The sequence below is a fragment of the Triticum urartu genome, chromosome 7 (genome assembly GCF_003073215.2).
Source record: "Triticum urartu cultivar G1812 chromosome 7, Tu2.1, whole genome shotgun sequence".
Taxonomy (NCBI): Eukaryota; Viridiplantae; Streptophyta; class Magnoliopsida; order Poales; family Poaceae; genus Triticum; species Triticum urartu.
Genome location: NC_053028.1, coordinates 79,862,926 through 79,878,697, shown reverse-complemented (window position 1 = coordinate 79,878,697; position 15,772 = coordinate 79,862,926). Strand labels below are relative to the sequence as shown.

Below are 15,772 nucleotides of genomic sequence, written 5' to 3'. Positions count from 1 at the left end.
GAAAACCAACATTCGAAGGAAACCGATGAAAACCATTAGAAAAAGATGTTTTGAAGTTTCGGAAAAACCTGGAAAAAAAATACGGGACATTAAGAGGATGATGTTTTATTTCCACACAAAATTTCAAGTTGAAACAAATTATAATATGTGAGCTACGAAAAAGACAAAATCGGCGTTGAATAGCGCCGAACAATAATGTGACTATTCAGGATAGAATTTTTCTTTTTCATAGCTTACATCTCGTAATATGTTTCAATTTAAAATTTTGTGTGGCAAAAAAAATCACCCTTTTAACATCCCGTATTTTTTTTGGATTTTTTTGAAACTTCAAAATATGGTTTCTAGAAAGTTCTTATTGAATTGGTTTTCGTATGGCATTCTCCCATGAAGTGTGATATTCTCCCATGAATGTCCACGTAGAGGATCTTTCTACCATACCGTGTCTCTACTCTGCTTCACCTTTGAGCACACGAAGCAGCCACGACCACCTTTGCCGCCCCGGCGGTTCTACTGGTCAGCTTGCTTGCTCGGCCGCATAAAAACACGTGTTTTGTCACACACGACAACAACCTCCGCTTGAGCCTTCCCGCACGGCTCACCCAAATAGCCTGGACTCATCCCCCGAGCGCCTTGCGAGCCACCGCCAGGAGAGGACCAAGAAGCCACCCACTCCGAGAAGCCCGCTCAGCTCAAAAGCGCCGCCCGCCCGGGGAGCTCCCCCGCACGCAATGAGCGGCGCACTGCCCGCACCACACCGGCCAACGACGACCAGCAGGTGGAGATGCTGCTAGCCGCGACGGCCTGCTGCTTCCTCGCCGACGAGGCCAAGAAGAGCCAGGACGGGGGGGGGGGGGGGGGGGGGGGGGGGGGGGGGGAGGAGGAGGGCTGGGGATTAGCCCGGTGGTCCTGGTCGTGGTGCTGGTGCTGGCGGCGCTCGTGTTCGTCTCCGGCCTGCTGCACCTGCTGGTCCGGTTCCTGCGGTGGCGCGCCCGCGCGCGCACCGGGGCGACGGAGGATGGGGGCAGCGAGGTGGACGGAGGAGGCGGAGGCCGGGGGGCTGGGGAGGAGTCGGCGCTGCAGCGGCAGCTGCAGCAGCTGTTCCACCTGCACGACTCCGGGCTGGACCAGGCCGTCATCGACGCGCTGCCGGTGTTCCTCTACGGGGAGGTGGTGGTCGGCGCGGGCGCCAAGGAGCCGTTCGACTGCGCGGTGTGCCTGTGCGAGTTCGCCGGCGACGACCGGCTGCGGCTGCTGCCGCTGTGCGGCCACGCGTTCCACATCGACTGCATCGACACCTGGCTGCTCTCCAACTCCACCTGCCCGCTCTGCCGCCGCGTGCTCGCGGCCGACGACGGCGGCGGCGACGCGGCCCTCCTGCTCGACGAGGGGTGGGGGCGGGAGGGGGAGGGCGCGGTGTTCCCCGTCCGCCTCGGCAAGTTCAAGAGCACGGCCAGGGCGGCCGGCCACGTCCAGCACGACGGCGGCGGCATTGTGGCGGCGGAGGAGGGCGACGCGGGCAGCAGCAGCAGCAGCCTGGACGCCAGGCGGTGCTACTCCATGGGCTCCTACCAGTACGTGCTCGCCGAGGCCAGCCTGCAGGTGTCCGTCCACCGGCGGCACGGCGACGGCGGCGCCGCGGAGAGGATGAGGGGCCCGAGAGGGGTCGTCGCGAACCCGGCCGGCCTTGGCGGCGGGGGCGGCGGCGAGGGGAAGAGGATCGGGGCCGGCCGCAAGGGCGACAGCTTCTCGGTGTCCAAGATCTGGCAGTGGCCGCGCAACGGCAAGGGGAAGCTCCCCGTGCTCGCGTCCGACGGCTCGCCGCCGGTGGACGGCGCGCTGCAGTGGCCGAGGAGGAGCGTCGGGGAGTCGTGACACAATGAATGAAAAGAAGAAGAAAAAAATGCTGTTTTTTTGTTTTCTTGGTACGGTGCACCGCGTTCGTACTTGGTTGCGACTTGCAAACTCTCTAGAGCTAATTTCTAGTACTAGAAGTACGAGTGTTTTTGACTGCTCTTGAATCTGCTGATGATCACCATTAGTACGTATGTGCTTGCAAAACTACTGTGCTGCCGGTTTTAGAAATTCAGGGTGGCCTTCTAGGTTCATGATGAACTCTACTCATTTCTTCTCTTCTTTCTTTTTTGATTTTTTGAGGGAAACAATTTCTTCTGGTTAGAACTGCAAGTAAATCTCCCTCTAGAATTGCCATTGGAAGTACCTGTACCGAAATCACCAGGCCGTATTAGGTAGTGCTCACGCCCTTTTCGAAATGCAAGGTGCGCTTGATTTTACACGGTTTTATTTGTAGATGGAACATGTATAAACGGTGTTGTCGTATTTCTATCGCAAAGAATTTTATTTTATTTTTAGAACTAATTTTATATACATAAAAGAGTGAAAACCGTAACCTACAGTCATGTAATGAAGACCAGAAAAAGTTCATGGTGCCTTGCAGAAAAGGAGGGAATGCTGCTAGTACCATGCTTGCTAGCCATAATAAAGCGACAACGATAACTGGCGACGTTAGCTGGGAGGGGATGGCAAGCGAACGTTAATTTTATTTTTTGCCAATTTTATCTGCAAAATTTCCCTTCTTTCTAAAATTTGCCATGCATTTCTGAAGGAACTGCCAACCTCGCACAACTAATAAACTTGTCTCATCTACTAAAATGTCCATCAAATAGGTATGCTTGCGTAGTTGCACTGGTATAGAAACTGCTGACTACCCCATCAAATACTCCCACAAGAGCGACTTTCAAAGTGCCGGTTACCTACTTCCAAATTTTCAGTACCCCATCAAATACTCCCAACTCTCAGGCAGTACGATTTTGTTTAGTGGGAGTACGTTCGACTTAGGCAAGCAAATCGCGTGCACACGGGCGTTGCTTCACCTGGAAGCTCTTCCTTTTTCTTGCAAGACTCCTTTTTTTCGAAACTTTTTCTTGCAAGACTCTGATGAGAACGGAAGCGATGAGCCTGCACGCATGGCACAAGTGCACAGCCTTCACTCTAAATCACCCTCAATCTCGCGGGTGAGTGGTAATGCGACGCTACTGGATGTTATATGTTCTTGTTTTCTAAGTGAATGAGATCAAATTATATCTCATCTGGATGACTTCTAGGTACTCCCATAGTTAATGGCTGCGTCGACAGGTATGGTATGGTGGGCGCATCGCATCGGCCAAAACCGCGCGCCGATTCTGCCGCTGAGGACACGCTCGTAAAGCTGGCAGCTGCAGCTGCAAGAGACCGTAAATTAACTACAGTTTGCGGCTCGGCCCATCGCTTGGACTGCAGCGCTTATCGCGTAGTGGTAGCCTCATGTGACGACGCGCGGGGCCTCGTTTGGTCGTGCGTCCGTATCCGCCGTTAAATGAATCATACTAATACTGAGATTCAGTGAGGTGGCGGGATACATCCATCGGCGTCAATGCCATCTTTCCTTTTAGCTGGTTTTGGTAGGCGATGCTGCGAGGGCCAGAAAGCTGGGTTTTGCCCTAGAGATGCAATGCAACTTACTGTGCTGTCCAAGATGGATGGACCCGATTTTATTTTACTCCTACTTTGTAATAATTTCCCAACAGGCGGCATCTTCCCAACCCGGGCACGCTGCTCGCTCTGGCCGAAATCAGCGTGCGTGTCCGGATGTGTGCAAAGAGTTAATGGAGAACAGCGAGGTGAGGCCATATCCACCGCGCGACCCAAAATCGTCCGGGTCTGTCCGTTTGGCGCGGCCGAGCTTGCGGCAGGGCTGCTGCTGGTGGTGGCAAGGCGGCGGCGAGTGGCGAGGCGGCGCAGGCTCTGGGCGCGGCAGGCGCGTGACCGGGGCGAGGACATGGTGGGCGTAGTGGAGGCAGACAAATTGGGGTCGCCTGCAGCGTTGGGCGCCTGCAACTTTAGCCGGACACGCATGTCTATCTTGACACTCATTGCTATCCCAAACGGACGAAATCCGGACAAAGCGGACGTCCGGATAGGGTCTTGTGCTGGAATTGGCCTGACAAACGCACCGCTGCACAGCACCATTGCATACGGGCAGACAGGCAAAGATGGAAATGCGAGGTGACGAGCCGAGGGTGAAGGGCTCCTGCCTCTCCTGAACGCCCGGTAGGAGTACTGGCGGAAGCAGCTGGTATCCCGGAGTGGCGCTGAACGGAACTGAATGCTGATGCGATCAATCGATCGCATTGAAGCATGCAACCGGCCTGACACTGACGTTGATGGAGGCATCATGCATTCATAGATGGCCCGGACGCGGCACCAACTTTCACAGGAAGGGATGTACGTACCCCGCCCGGAACAATCAAGTGCTGCCCTCACCCGATCAGATCACATTTATGGAGCGCACCCAGCCACACACACTTTTTTCATATGGGTCGTATGTGCAAAGCTAGGGCTGTTGCCCGTTCCAGATGCTCACATGGTCAAGGGCAAGGATTTTCGTAACAATAATCATGATGATGATGAAAAAGTCTGTAATAAAGGTGTAAGATGCACCTGAATAGCTATGCACCGTACCAACCTGGCTTCCACCGAACAAACCGGTCGGGTTTCGAATTTCAAATGGGGTTGGCAAATGCTGTGCAAATGTAAAATCCTCCCTGACAGACGGTTGGGTGAAGGGCCATGTATCATGTATGCAAGATATTCTGAACCCATGAGTTCGGTTAGACGAAAACAGGTAATTACATTGAAGAACAAACATCATGGTGTAAATACAAGACACTGGTCTGCTGCCGACTGTGAATGAGCGGGAGGCCGGAAATTTTGGTTATCCTCCGACTGTGAATGATATACAGCTTTGTATGAATACATTTTGCCAAAACTGGAGGTGTGTTGTCATTAATCGCTGCAAGCTACTATACAGTATAGGTAAAGGGTAAATAGCAAAAACCAGCTACTAGTGTACATAACTTACTAGTGATCGGAAAAAAGCAGCACAAGGGGAAGAAATGATGATGGGAGGGCTAGAAAAGGAAAACTCGCCTTTGCCAGCAGAGCAGCACACTCAAAGCGAAAGAGCTACTATCACAACATTATAGACACAGGTGGCACTACAACCCCGCGGGGAAATTGCTGATTTGCCCTTGCTCCAGCCTCTCCTCGCCGTTCACTTTGTACGAAATCCGGATCCGCATCGCAAGTGGTTTCTGTGAGGCAGGCAATTCAAAACCACGCATTATATAAATCGCAAGGAAACAAAAGATAACCACAAACTCGCAAGTTCACAACATAATTCAAGTCTGCAGAAAGAATCATTAGGCTGACTATAGGACGCTCTAGTAATGGATCGAGTAGGATTAGCAAGTTCCAATAAAACTGATGGATCATCCAGAGATGCAAGAATATTCTAACTGACAACTACCCATATGTGGTGTGCAAATCAGCAAATGACCCATGTGGCCATTTATGAATTCAGGGACACAGCATGCTGCACCTAGCATTATCTCCATATATTTTGTTTTCCTTTTTGAACAAATCTATGTTTCACTGTTGATAGACGCATGATGGAATGAACATTAATCAGTAGGTGTAGAAAATCTTCTTTAAGAACTGAAGTATAACCAAATGACAGATCAGTGGCTGTACGGGATACACCATATAAGTGGGAAACATGTTAGAAGCAGTTATCTTTGGCACACGGATGAGATCTATAATACTTTCAGGACCATGCAAAAAATGAGTTAAAATTACTTAGGGTCTTTCAAGCTTATAAAGAAACTACCAGTAGTCAAAGAAAACCAGAAAATAAGTCATATTCCCCTCTGACAGGCATACTGTCAAATACCTGCCCATGTTGATTATTAGTGACACTGAGGCTTTGCGTAATTGAACCATTTCCACTGGCCGGAAGGGTGCTGCTGCTTGCTGGGTCCAAGCGCAACTGGATGAACTGAAAATACAGATTTGCACAGGCGGATGGACTGTCAATCTCTAGCATGTGATCAATAACCAGTAATGCAGACTACACCGCTGTTCACAAATACCAATAGAATTAAAAGCGTCCTATCACCCACTTGTCATTTGCAAACAAATTTCAGCACACATTTTAATTAGTGATCTTAAAGGAACACGAAAAAAAACTGAACTGCATATCAACCAGGATGCCGATGCCTGAGAATTTGAGAGTAGATACAGAAGTAATTTGTTTTATGACAGAGCTTTATCTGAGAAAGAAAAGATAAATTAATGACCAATTACTATATGGCGTTTGACCAAACAAACAAGTTAGTAATTATATATTTACCACAGAAACCAAACTAGACAAATCATATAGTTAGTTCTTAAGTGCAAGTGTGCGTCAACATATTTTTTTTAATGAGAAGATCCGCTGCTGGGAAGGATTAGTAGCAGAGGGACAACATTTCAAACTTCATAGGTACTACCTTTGGTACAGCTGCCTGAAACATGAAATTGGTCAATGTAACAGATGTCAAATTTGTAAAGCTGGCATGCATTGTAGTCTCTTGAGGCTTTCCAGGCTGCTTTTTAAAATTGAAGGTCATCTTCAAAGTTGCACTCTGGAAAGCTGTGATTGAAGGGTAAGCTGCATTCACATCTGGTGATCAAACACAAGTAGAGTAATGGTTAGTTTCCTAATGACTAGGAACGCTGCTAGATAATCAAGTGACAGGGGCGGACCAGGAAGTGGTGTACTTGGGGACAAACCATCAAGAAGATCGATAACTTGAGGTGTTCCAGGAGCATGTTTAGTCACTGCTGCACGGTGCTACATAAATTAAGTATGGATGACAGACAGGGCAGAAATATGCAAAATATTATCAATACAGTTACTTTACCTTGGCCAGGAGAGCTTATGTTTGATGTTGCCAGCGGACCATTTTGTACAGGATATGAACCAATAGATAGAAGATCCATCAGAATATCTGTACTTGCAGACGGCGCTCCACCTGACATAAACCAGGAATGACATCATAAGGAAGACTCAAACCAGCAATGTACACTACAAACAGTACACATATACAGCTAAGAATCAACACGAGGGCCTGTTTAGGACAGCTCAACATATCTCAGAACTGGCACAATACCGAGCGTTCCAAAACAAGACATTGTTCAAGCAATAATCCCTCGTCAAATATGCATTACTGACAAATCAGTACCAAATTTCAGAAACCAGAATCACTAACCAGGTGATAGAACATCACTTGCTTCATTTGTGCTAAAAGAGAGACGTCAGAAGTAAATTTATGTGAAATAAAAAGAATAGAGTCAAAACCTGCGGTAGATGTATCAATCAAGCCGATGCCCAAAAGATCCTGTAGGAAATCATTAGGTGCGGTACTAGGGGCAGAAGTAGTCACGGGAGCATCATCCGAACTTAGATCAAGTAAGTCAGCCAACGGAGCTGGTGGTGGTTTCACTGCACCATTTGGAACCTTAAGTGAGCCTCCAGAAGCAGCGGATGGAGCAGACTTAGTTAATGAAACAGTTGCTTGTGAAGAAGCGGCTCTCTTCAACAAATAACTAGCTTCATCTAATACAGGCATTCGCTCAAGCAAAGATGATCTGCACGCCAACCAACATTCACAAGATTACTATTTTTCATGAAGAGCTATGATACTAGTGCATATTCTGAGCAATAATGACTAGTAGCTGTCACCTACTTTATAGACTGATGCCTTTGTATAATGGAATTAAATTCGATTGATCTTTGCTGCAGCTCAAGCACAGTATTCCCTTTATTCTGCACAACAATTGCTTGTATCCTCCTGCAATAATAACAGGAAGGTGACAAAATCACTTTAGTAATAGATAACATAAACCACATACTCCAAGTCCAAGGCATACACAAAAAAGATAGCATAAACAGAAATTTGGAAAAAAAAAGGCTAGCAAATGAGGCTTCCAGCAAACTGAAGCTCCAGCATTAACATTGTCAGCGTGCCTACCATCGTAGAACCGAATGAACAGAATGATACACTTAGTTTTGTCACGTCGCCAGGAAACTACATTGTAAGTGTCGTAGTTAATTAGTCACGTCACCAACACTTATTTTATTTAGTATAGGCTCATGAAAAAGAAACCAATTCATGAGAAATTGATGCACCATGATAACAAGACAACAAAGATAAAAAATGTAAGCTTGCAACATTTTCAACTTATATTTGTCATAAATCGCATCGTCTTCATAGTAAACATGTATAATCGGTAAGCACAGATAGCTCATGCGCATGTGTAAGTGGAACATAGAGATGAGAATTGGTAAGTAGATGACCCAATTAACTCCGCCTATGTCTTCTAGGCATAGCCGGTCCCAAGCCCGGGTAAAGGAGGAGGGTTGTGATAGGCTTGGCGAGCCAACGTAAAAACTAGCCAGTCCCATGGGTATGAAACCTAGTACTAGGATGGGTGACCTCCTGGGAAGTCCTCGTGAAAGGGTTTCATATCTAAGGGTTGTGATAGGCTTGGCGAGCCAACGTAAAAACTAGCCAGTCCTTTGGGTATGAAACCCATTTGGGCGAGAGTAGTACTAGGATGGGTGACCTCCTGGGAAGTCCTCGTGAAAGGGTTTTATATCTAGCCTGCCCCAACTTGTTTGGGACAAAAGGCTTAGTAAATGAATGTAAATGAAATGACCCAATTATCATAGCCGGCGGTATTGTCTACAAAGTAGAACCATGAAACAAGGCAACTTAATTCATGGGGCTTCGCCAGTTTTTGCTAAAAGCCAAGTCGCATTTGAATAATGCAGTAGGTTATCCAACAACAATGCAAGGTCAAGTTGAGTAATAGCTTACTTTGAAGTTTGCGGAAATCGTGAGGAAAGCTTCAAAAGAGCAACGAGACACATAGCCCGTGTTGTAACATCCACAGAGTAGCGCTTAAGAGCTAGCTCTAGAGCATCCACAGCTTCAGATTCTGTTACCTGAACAAGTTCAGGCATTGGCCAAACCATTTGACAATAGTAGAACTGAAGCGCACTACTATTAAATGAAATACAGAGAAATGACAGCATCCACTGGGAAAACATTGAACTAATGAACTGAACTAACACTCTAAAAAAAAGTCATCATTCAGCACTGAAACATTTATGCAGACGTGTGGCGAAATGAATGATTAAGTAACTTTTCTGGTGACAACCGCTACAGCTAATATAGGTGATCATGAAGATGATGTGAGGAACAGACAAGTAAATCCATGAGCTACTCCTTAACAGCCTTAAATATGGACTAAATCAGCAGTTCAAGCACATTGGATGCACATTGTGTGTGTAGAAAGTAAACAAGAATATGTAGTACTACAAAAGGAAGTTCTCATCACATGGTGAGTAGTGGTGTTTCAACAGAAAGGCATCAGCCAATTACTATGGCTGGTAAAAAAAATCAACTCACCGTGATTGGTTCCTCCACATCCAGCATACTAATATTGTTGACCAGCATCTCACCATATTCACCAATGCACCAAACAGCTACCCTGACTAAGCTTTCCTACACAGTTCAAAGTAGAAGAGATACATGCGCTTCAGATAGGGTGAAAATTGATCCCATGGTTTACCAAGAATACAAATTATGCCTCCATACCTGTGTACCAGATGCTTGCAATGCTTTGTATAATGATCTGACCGAGTATCCTTGAAGTTCAGGCGCATTGCTTATCAGAACTATAAGAGCATGCCATACATCATCCTTCACAAAGTTTCCAGTCTGTGGATAGACAAGGGTATATTCTAAATTTGCATATCCATGACCCATGGAGAGAAAAATGGCTGAAAAATGTATTTATGCACGTACCAGCGTTAAAACCTTGAACATCTGGTCTAAGTACCATAGCTTATCTTGAGAAAACCTGTTAGAATTACAAAACTGTTATTATTTTGTAATCAACATGTTATAAGAAAGTTGTAAATCAAACAGGATAGGTATGGATCTAAAAGCAAGTTGACAATTAACATGTGATGCAATTAAGCAATAGTAAGGGGGTAAGGGAATGAATCACAGCTTCATGTGATTGTCAAAATTGAATAAAAGGCATGAAAAAGACCCAAGGATATATTTCTGAACTATTTTTATTTTATGTTATAGCCTGTAAAAGATAGCATGAAATGACAGAAAATTTGTTAGAAGATGCTATCTTATAGTATATCCAACATGACACCTAGAGTTAGGTTCACATCATGATATTCTCCCCAGTGCTTAAAGCCTTCTGCTATATTCCAACATGCAAAAGAACGAGCAGTTGAAAAGACAAGGACTAAAAATACCAAATGAAATAAAGAAACTGCCCCCTCTTGTTAACCTGATTTGTATACCCTTAGTTTAACTTCCATTGTCACCCTATGGGGAGGAGAACAAATTACAGTACAACAAGAAAATTCCATCATTTATTTCATTAGGTGAACAAAAATTTAATTGTTCCAAGACATATGTAACAACAGTGATGTACAACCAATCTTTGGAGCAACTAGGGTAGCAAATCAGATGTTCTTCCAAAAGCCAGTAGAGATGATGAATGTGTCAAGACTTACTTTTCAACTATTGAGCATATTTTTGCCGTGAGGTCTTCCTTGAAGTCATCATCACTTACTTCTAGGTAATCAACAAGCTCCTTAGTCAAAGGCTTTACATTCGTGTCATTGACGAGTAGGTAAACAAGTTCAAGGGCCCTTTTGCGAATAGAGACATCTGCATCCTGAGAGTGCATACGTGATTGCAAATTTTTAAGGGGAAGAAAAAGGAATCCCCAGAAGAAAAACAATAAGCCTAAAGCATATTACACCATAGAACTGTATGATTGATTACCTTGACACACTCCAATATTGTTACCCTGTGCCTCTGCACTGCTAGTGTGTCCACTGCCATGGCCTTCATTAGCATATTCAGAGCAACGTATCTGAAAACACAGTGTCCATAGTAAGTAAAGTATCTATTATCTATTAAGCTTTTAAAGCAGCAGAAAAAGATCCCCCAACATTCGTCCACATGGGCCAAAAAATATGGTCCACAGATTGTAGTGGGTCCAGATTATAATGGCGGAGAATTAAGAGATAAGGGAGATCTTTAAGATGGAATCATCTTGGGCCTCCAGAATTGACATTAACTCTAAGTTTTTGACCTATGGGAAAACAAACAGCTGAACTAATACCAGATATGATTATACAGATCAAATCTAGCCCTGCAAATGAGTACCGCATGGGTCACTCTCCTAATTACATTTACGGGAGATTGTAGAATATTTTAAAACAACTTGATGGTGCAAGTGCTCTATTCATTTCTGAAATTCGAGAACAATTGTATTCATATAACCAGCAAGTAATAGTGGTTGGAACTATGCTCGTCTGCTACAGAGACAAGTCAGAACTCCAGACCCAAAAATAGCCCAAAAAACCACAAATAATTAACCTCTTTGTTACGATGGGTATCAGTTATCCAAGAGCGAGAGGAAATTTACCTTATATTGTTATCACGGTTGGACAAGAATCTACCCAAAATATTAATTGCCAGCACACGCAGACCACTAGTAGCTTCAATGCCCATTATGGTCTCAACACATTCATATAAAATAGCGTTTCCAGCATTTTTGTTTGACTCAGTTTTCGTTGCAACCTGGAAATCCAGTACATGTGTTAACTATGAACTACCAGTATAAGATACACAGGGGGCAAGTGTAACGGATAACCAAGAAACAAGCTATTAAAAATAATAACACAGCAAAGGCAAAAAAAAAGTCATGCTACCAGGTTTCATAGTCCATGTATAACAGTACTCTTAGCAAGACCTAAGTGGAAGAATGCCTAAAAGAAGTTATAAATTGCTAGTAGTAGTTTCATTACAGGGGAGAGATCATTTTGCTGTACAGCATGTGACTAATGTTCATATGTAGCTTGTAACAACAAATATCTAGTTCACTAATTTGATGGGAGCTTATGGACTCTGAATTGAAATTTTGTTTCGTGTAAAACCAAGGATGAACAAATTACCTGGGCAAGAATATCATTCACATGCTCGCTGCAGTCTGCATCCCCTTGACCCAATGTCCGCATGAGTCTAAGAACTCGGATGTGCAAGAATGGATCTGTGATGCCAGCAATGTCATATTCAGGAGCATATGAACTGTTGGACACGTCTCTCAGTATCCGGACCAACCCTTCGACGGAGTGCTGAAACAGCAAGATTTTGTCAGAATGCTAAATAATTATTGTCAAAAATATATATAAATATTTGCAATAGTCTTGCATGTACTACTCTGTACCAAAATATAAGACGTTTTGTAGGCTAAACTAGCCTACAAAAACGTCTTATTTTTTGATACAGAGGGAGTACAATCTAACAAGAATTTTATGAATATAGTTATAGACAAGAACACAGAAATGTTTTTGCTTCTTTTGGTGAACACAACATTGGAAACGAACATTTACCAAATAATGATGAAAATATTATAGCAATGATGTAAAATGACATTGTTGCATCAATGCATCACCGAATGAACAATCTGAAGGAGCAGGGACTGGGACCGATGCTAATGGTTTCCGCTATGGTCCATAAAATAGTGCTGTTACCTTTCTCAAGTACTCCAATGCTTCTCTGCTTGCTTTACAGAGTTCTGTACAGAGCTGGACAACAGATATCAGAACCCCGTGATGTTTTTCCTTGAGTAAGGATGCAGCAGAACCCATGAAGTTCTCTGCCAAATCTGGAACTTTTCTTACAATCCGTATAGAGCACAAGGCAGCCTACAAACAGGAGTGGTATATAATCAATAATAGTTGTCCAAAAAATATTCTAAGACTACCCAAAACGAGCAACACCTACGCAGAATGAAAACAACAAGACAAGAAATGCGCAGAATGTAAGCTTCGAAAAAATGATGGTATTGATTAGAACACCCCAGAAGTAACGAGTTGGTGTTTGAGTGCAAAATTACTGATGCTAAACTACCTATAGCATACAGGTACACTATCATGTAGGCCTTCGCAGTTCTTATGCAAGGGATGGAAGGAGCATTGCAGGTTTGAAGCATACAAATAATAACTAGTATCAGACTACTGCCATGGTGCTCAAAACAGTCTTTAGAAGGGACTGAAGTATCATGATAAAAAGATGGGCACCTTCTTCTTCGTGTTTGGGTCCCTAGTTTGCAACAGCCTCTCCACCTCGGGCGCCAAGTCGCGCGCCATTTCGGCGGAACAAATGTTCCCCAGGGCACAGAGCGCAAGGCCCACGATGAACTGGTTGGAGTGGTTAAGATCTCTGCCCACGTTAAGTACTAGCAATTACTCAAAGATCAGCATGGCATTGTATAACAATATCGACGAACAAGCGGCGGCAAATGTAAGCAAGCATAGGCGGGCGAGTCGGATACTGCTTGAGGGAGTTGGTGACGAGCATGAGGACCTCCTGCCGCTCGTCGAGCAGCAGCGTGAGGCCGAGGTAGCCGATGCGCTTCTCGGGGAAGCCCGAGGCGGCGATGAGCTTGAGGCACTCCATCTGGCCGAAATGCGTGGGGTAGCCGAGCATGTGGATGAACATGAGCTTGGCCATGTTGCGGTGGCGGTAGTCCTGGTCGTTGTCGCTGATGGCCGCCCTGATGGCCGCGCACTCGCGCCGCACCACCGCGCGCTCCTCGGCGGCCGTCTTGGAGGCGCGTATCGCGCGTATCATGTCCCTGCAGAGACGCCACGGGGCGATGTTACACGACGCGACGGATCTAAGGGGGGCGCTGGGCGGGCGGACGGGCGCGATCCGAGGAGGCTCACCGGAGACGCGTGCCGGAGGAGAAGGGGTTGAGGGAGAGGTCCATGGCGACGTCGTCGACGATCCTCTCGACGGAGTCCGGAGGGGAGTCTCGCCGTCGGGGGGCGGGGCGGGGCGGAGGAGGAAGACCACGGCGACGGCCGGGTGGATCTGGACGTGGGCGGTGGACCGGTGGTGCGAATTGCGAAGAGGCCCCTGGCTTTGTTATTTTAGTCCATCTGGGGAATAGTTGGGCATTTGGGATCAAATCTCGCCGTGCTGATCTCACTGGCCACTAAATTCCTAGTGTTAGTGCTCAGCATCACGGTTGATTTTTTTATTTAATCGGTGACAAATTACCCACTTGCTTGGTTTTTGCGGTCACATGGTGGACAATCAATTCTTGAGACATGGTAATAGTATATAAATCTAAATGCAGCATAAAAATAACAGTTAGGGATGAAAACGAAGCGGAAACGGACGGAAATGAGTGCTACCTTCACATATTATTGCAGAAGCGGCAACAAATACAGAAACCGCGGAATGAATAGGAAAAAGATACTACTGGAAACAGACACGGAGCGAATACAAAGCGGACACGGAATCAAAAGTGGGCATTGACCGGAACTTAACAACCCATCATAGAGAAATACACACAAAAACAAACAAATTTAATGAATTATTAACGTGGCTATAAAATAATATCATTATGTTAGCAGCTTAACATGGTATTGTAGTAGTATTGGACAACTGCATATAAGGTCAAGCTCGGTACACGTGTGTTAGTAGAAGTTCTGTCTCAAATGATCTATTCTACTAACTGTGTCATTGTGTGTTAGTTTGATGGTTGGGCTAGAAAGCAGCCATAGGTCTATAGTAAAAACAGAAATTTCATATTCACGGAAACGGGAAGTTCAATTTCCACGTCTGTTCCACCGGAAAACACCGTTCCGTTTTTGTTTTCGTTTTCACGTAAAAAAATTCATTTCCACTTTCATTTTGCAAATTTCCGTTTTCATATTCGTATTTGCCCTTCGTTTTCATTTTTCCTCCGGAAAAGCGAAAAGTTTCCACTTCATTTTTAGAAACACCTAAGATCCAAGAAAATACAAAGTAACTCCTATGACTAATAATTACAATGAAATCTTTTGAAATCATCTTCTTCGTGGTAGCAATCTCTGCTCGAAGAAATACTCCAAAAACTTTGATAAAGAAGCTGCAATTGGGTTGGAGCAACGATGTTGTCACTCTTTCACCCGCACGAACATTATCAATAATGGTTTTTGAAAGCGCTTGAGTCGCCCATCCAAAAAGATGGGAAGTCTTGACCGATGAACGTACTTGGGACGGGGATGATCCCCTAGAAGTGCAGACCAACAAATCAATATATCGTCATCATGGTGTCGATGCAAGATTTCACCTCGACAAAGAATCAGACCAACAAAAAAAGCTTGACACAGCAACATAAACTCATTAGATCTGAATAATCGGATCTGCGAGGACAGAAAACTCTCAAACCTCATGGCAACGCCAAAAGGATAAGAGGAAATTTATTCTCACAAAACTATAATGTTCACTGGACGTTGACGAAAAATATAAAGATCTTAAAGATCCGAGGTCCCGCCACCTCTGAGTGCCAAGATGGCAGCCAGAGGCGAGGGGACCTAAATTTCTCATATGGCGGCGAAGACGGCGGCACGTGAAAACCCTAGCAGATGTTGATATCAAGGATCTTTGATACTGAAATATGTTATATATGGAACACATGTATATTTTGCTTTGTGTAGACATACGAGGGCTTTATAACCATTAAACTAACAAGTTGCGTCTATTGTGTGGTTACCTAAAATATGTTTTGCGTGGTTTGTGTACATAATAACTCATCTATCAGGAAATAAAAGATGCACTTGAAAACAAAACATCCAATTCACTTTGTAGACTCGTGAAACCCTCGACATCTCTGTAGAAATACCATGTCCATGCTACTGAGATTATCCACATGTTAAGGTCACCTCCTCCAAGTCCTCTTGTAACAAAAAAATCTCACACATAACATGGATTTATTTTGTAATTCCTGGGAG

At 45.0% G+C, this 15,772-nt stretch overlaps 1 protein-coding gene and 1 pseudogene across 2 annotated transcripts; one reads left to right on the top strand and one right to left on the bottom strand.

Moving 5' to 3' along the window:
- Window positions 1-469: 469 nt before the first annotated feature.
- Window positions 470-2,121, top strand: LOC125523154 (annotated as a pseudogene).
- Window positions 2,122-4,667: 2,546 nt separating this feature from the next.
- Window positions 4,668-13,945, bottom strand: LOC125525914 (AP-1 complex subunit gamma-2-like). Of its 2 annotated transcripts, none has more exons than XM_048690921.1 (19): window positions 13,715-13,945; window positions 13,321-13,623; window positions 13,067-13,208; window positions 12,518-12,691; window positions 11,939-12,118; window positions 11,410-11,564; window positions 10,761-10,851; window positions 10,487-10,650; window positions 9,753-9,807; window positions 9,543-9,665; window positions 9,354-9,449; window positions 8,760-8,887; window positions 7,626-7,730; window positions 7,238-7,527; window positions 6,801-6,911; window positions 6,643-6,720; window positions 6,387-6,559; window positions 5,789-5,893; window positions 4,668-5,150 (listed from the first exon to the last, which is right to left on the bottom strand). In XM_048690921.1, the coding sequence occupies exons 1-19, from the start codon at window positions 13,756-13,758 to the stop codon at window positions 5,055-5,057; spliced, it is 2,613 nt and encodes an 870-aa protein (XP_048546878.1). In that variant the 5' UTR covers window positions 13,759-13,945; the 3' UTR covers window positions 4,668-5,054. The 2 variants fall into 2 exon arrangements, with proteins under 2 accessions (XP_048546878.1, XP_048546879.1); XM_048690922.1 differs by having other exon boundaries at window positions 6,643-6,717.
- Between the last annotated feature and the right edge of the window lie 1,827 nt (window positions 13,946-15,772).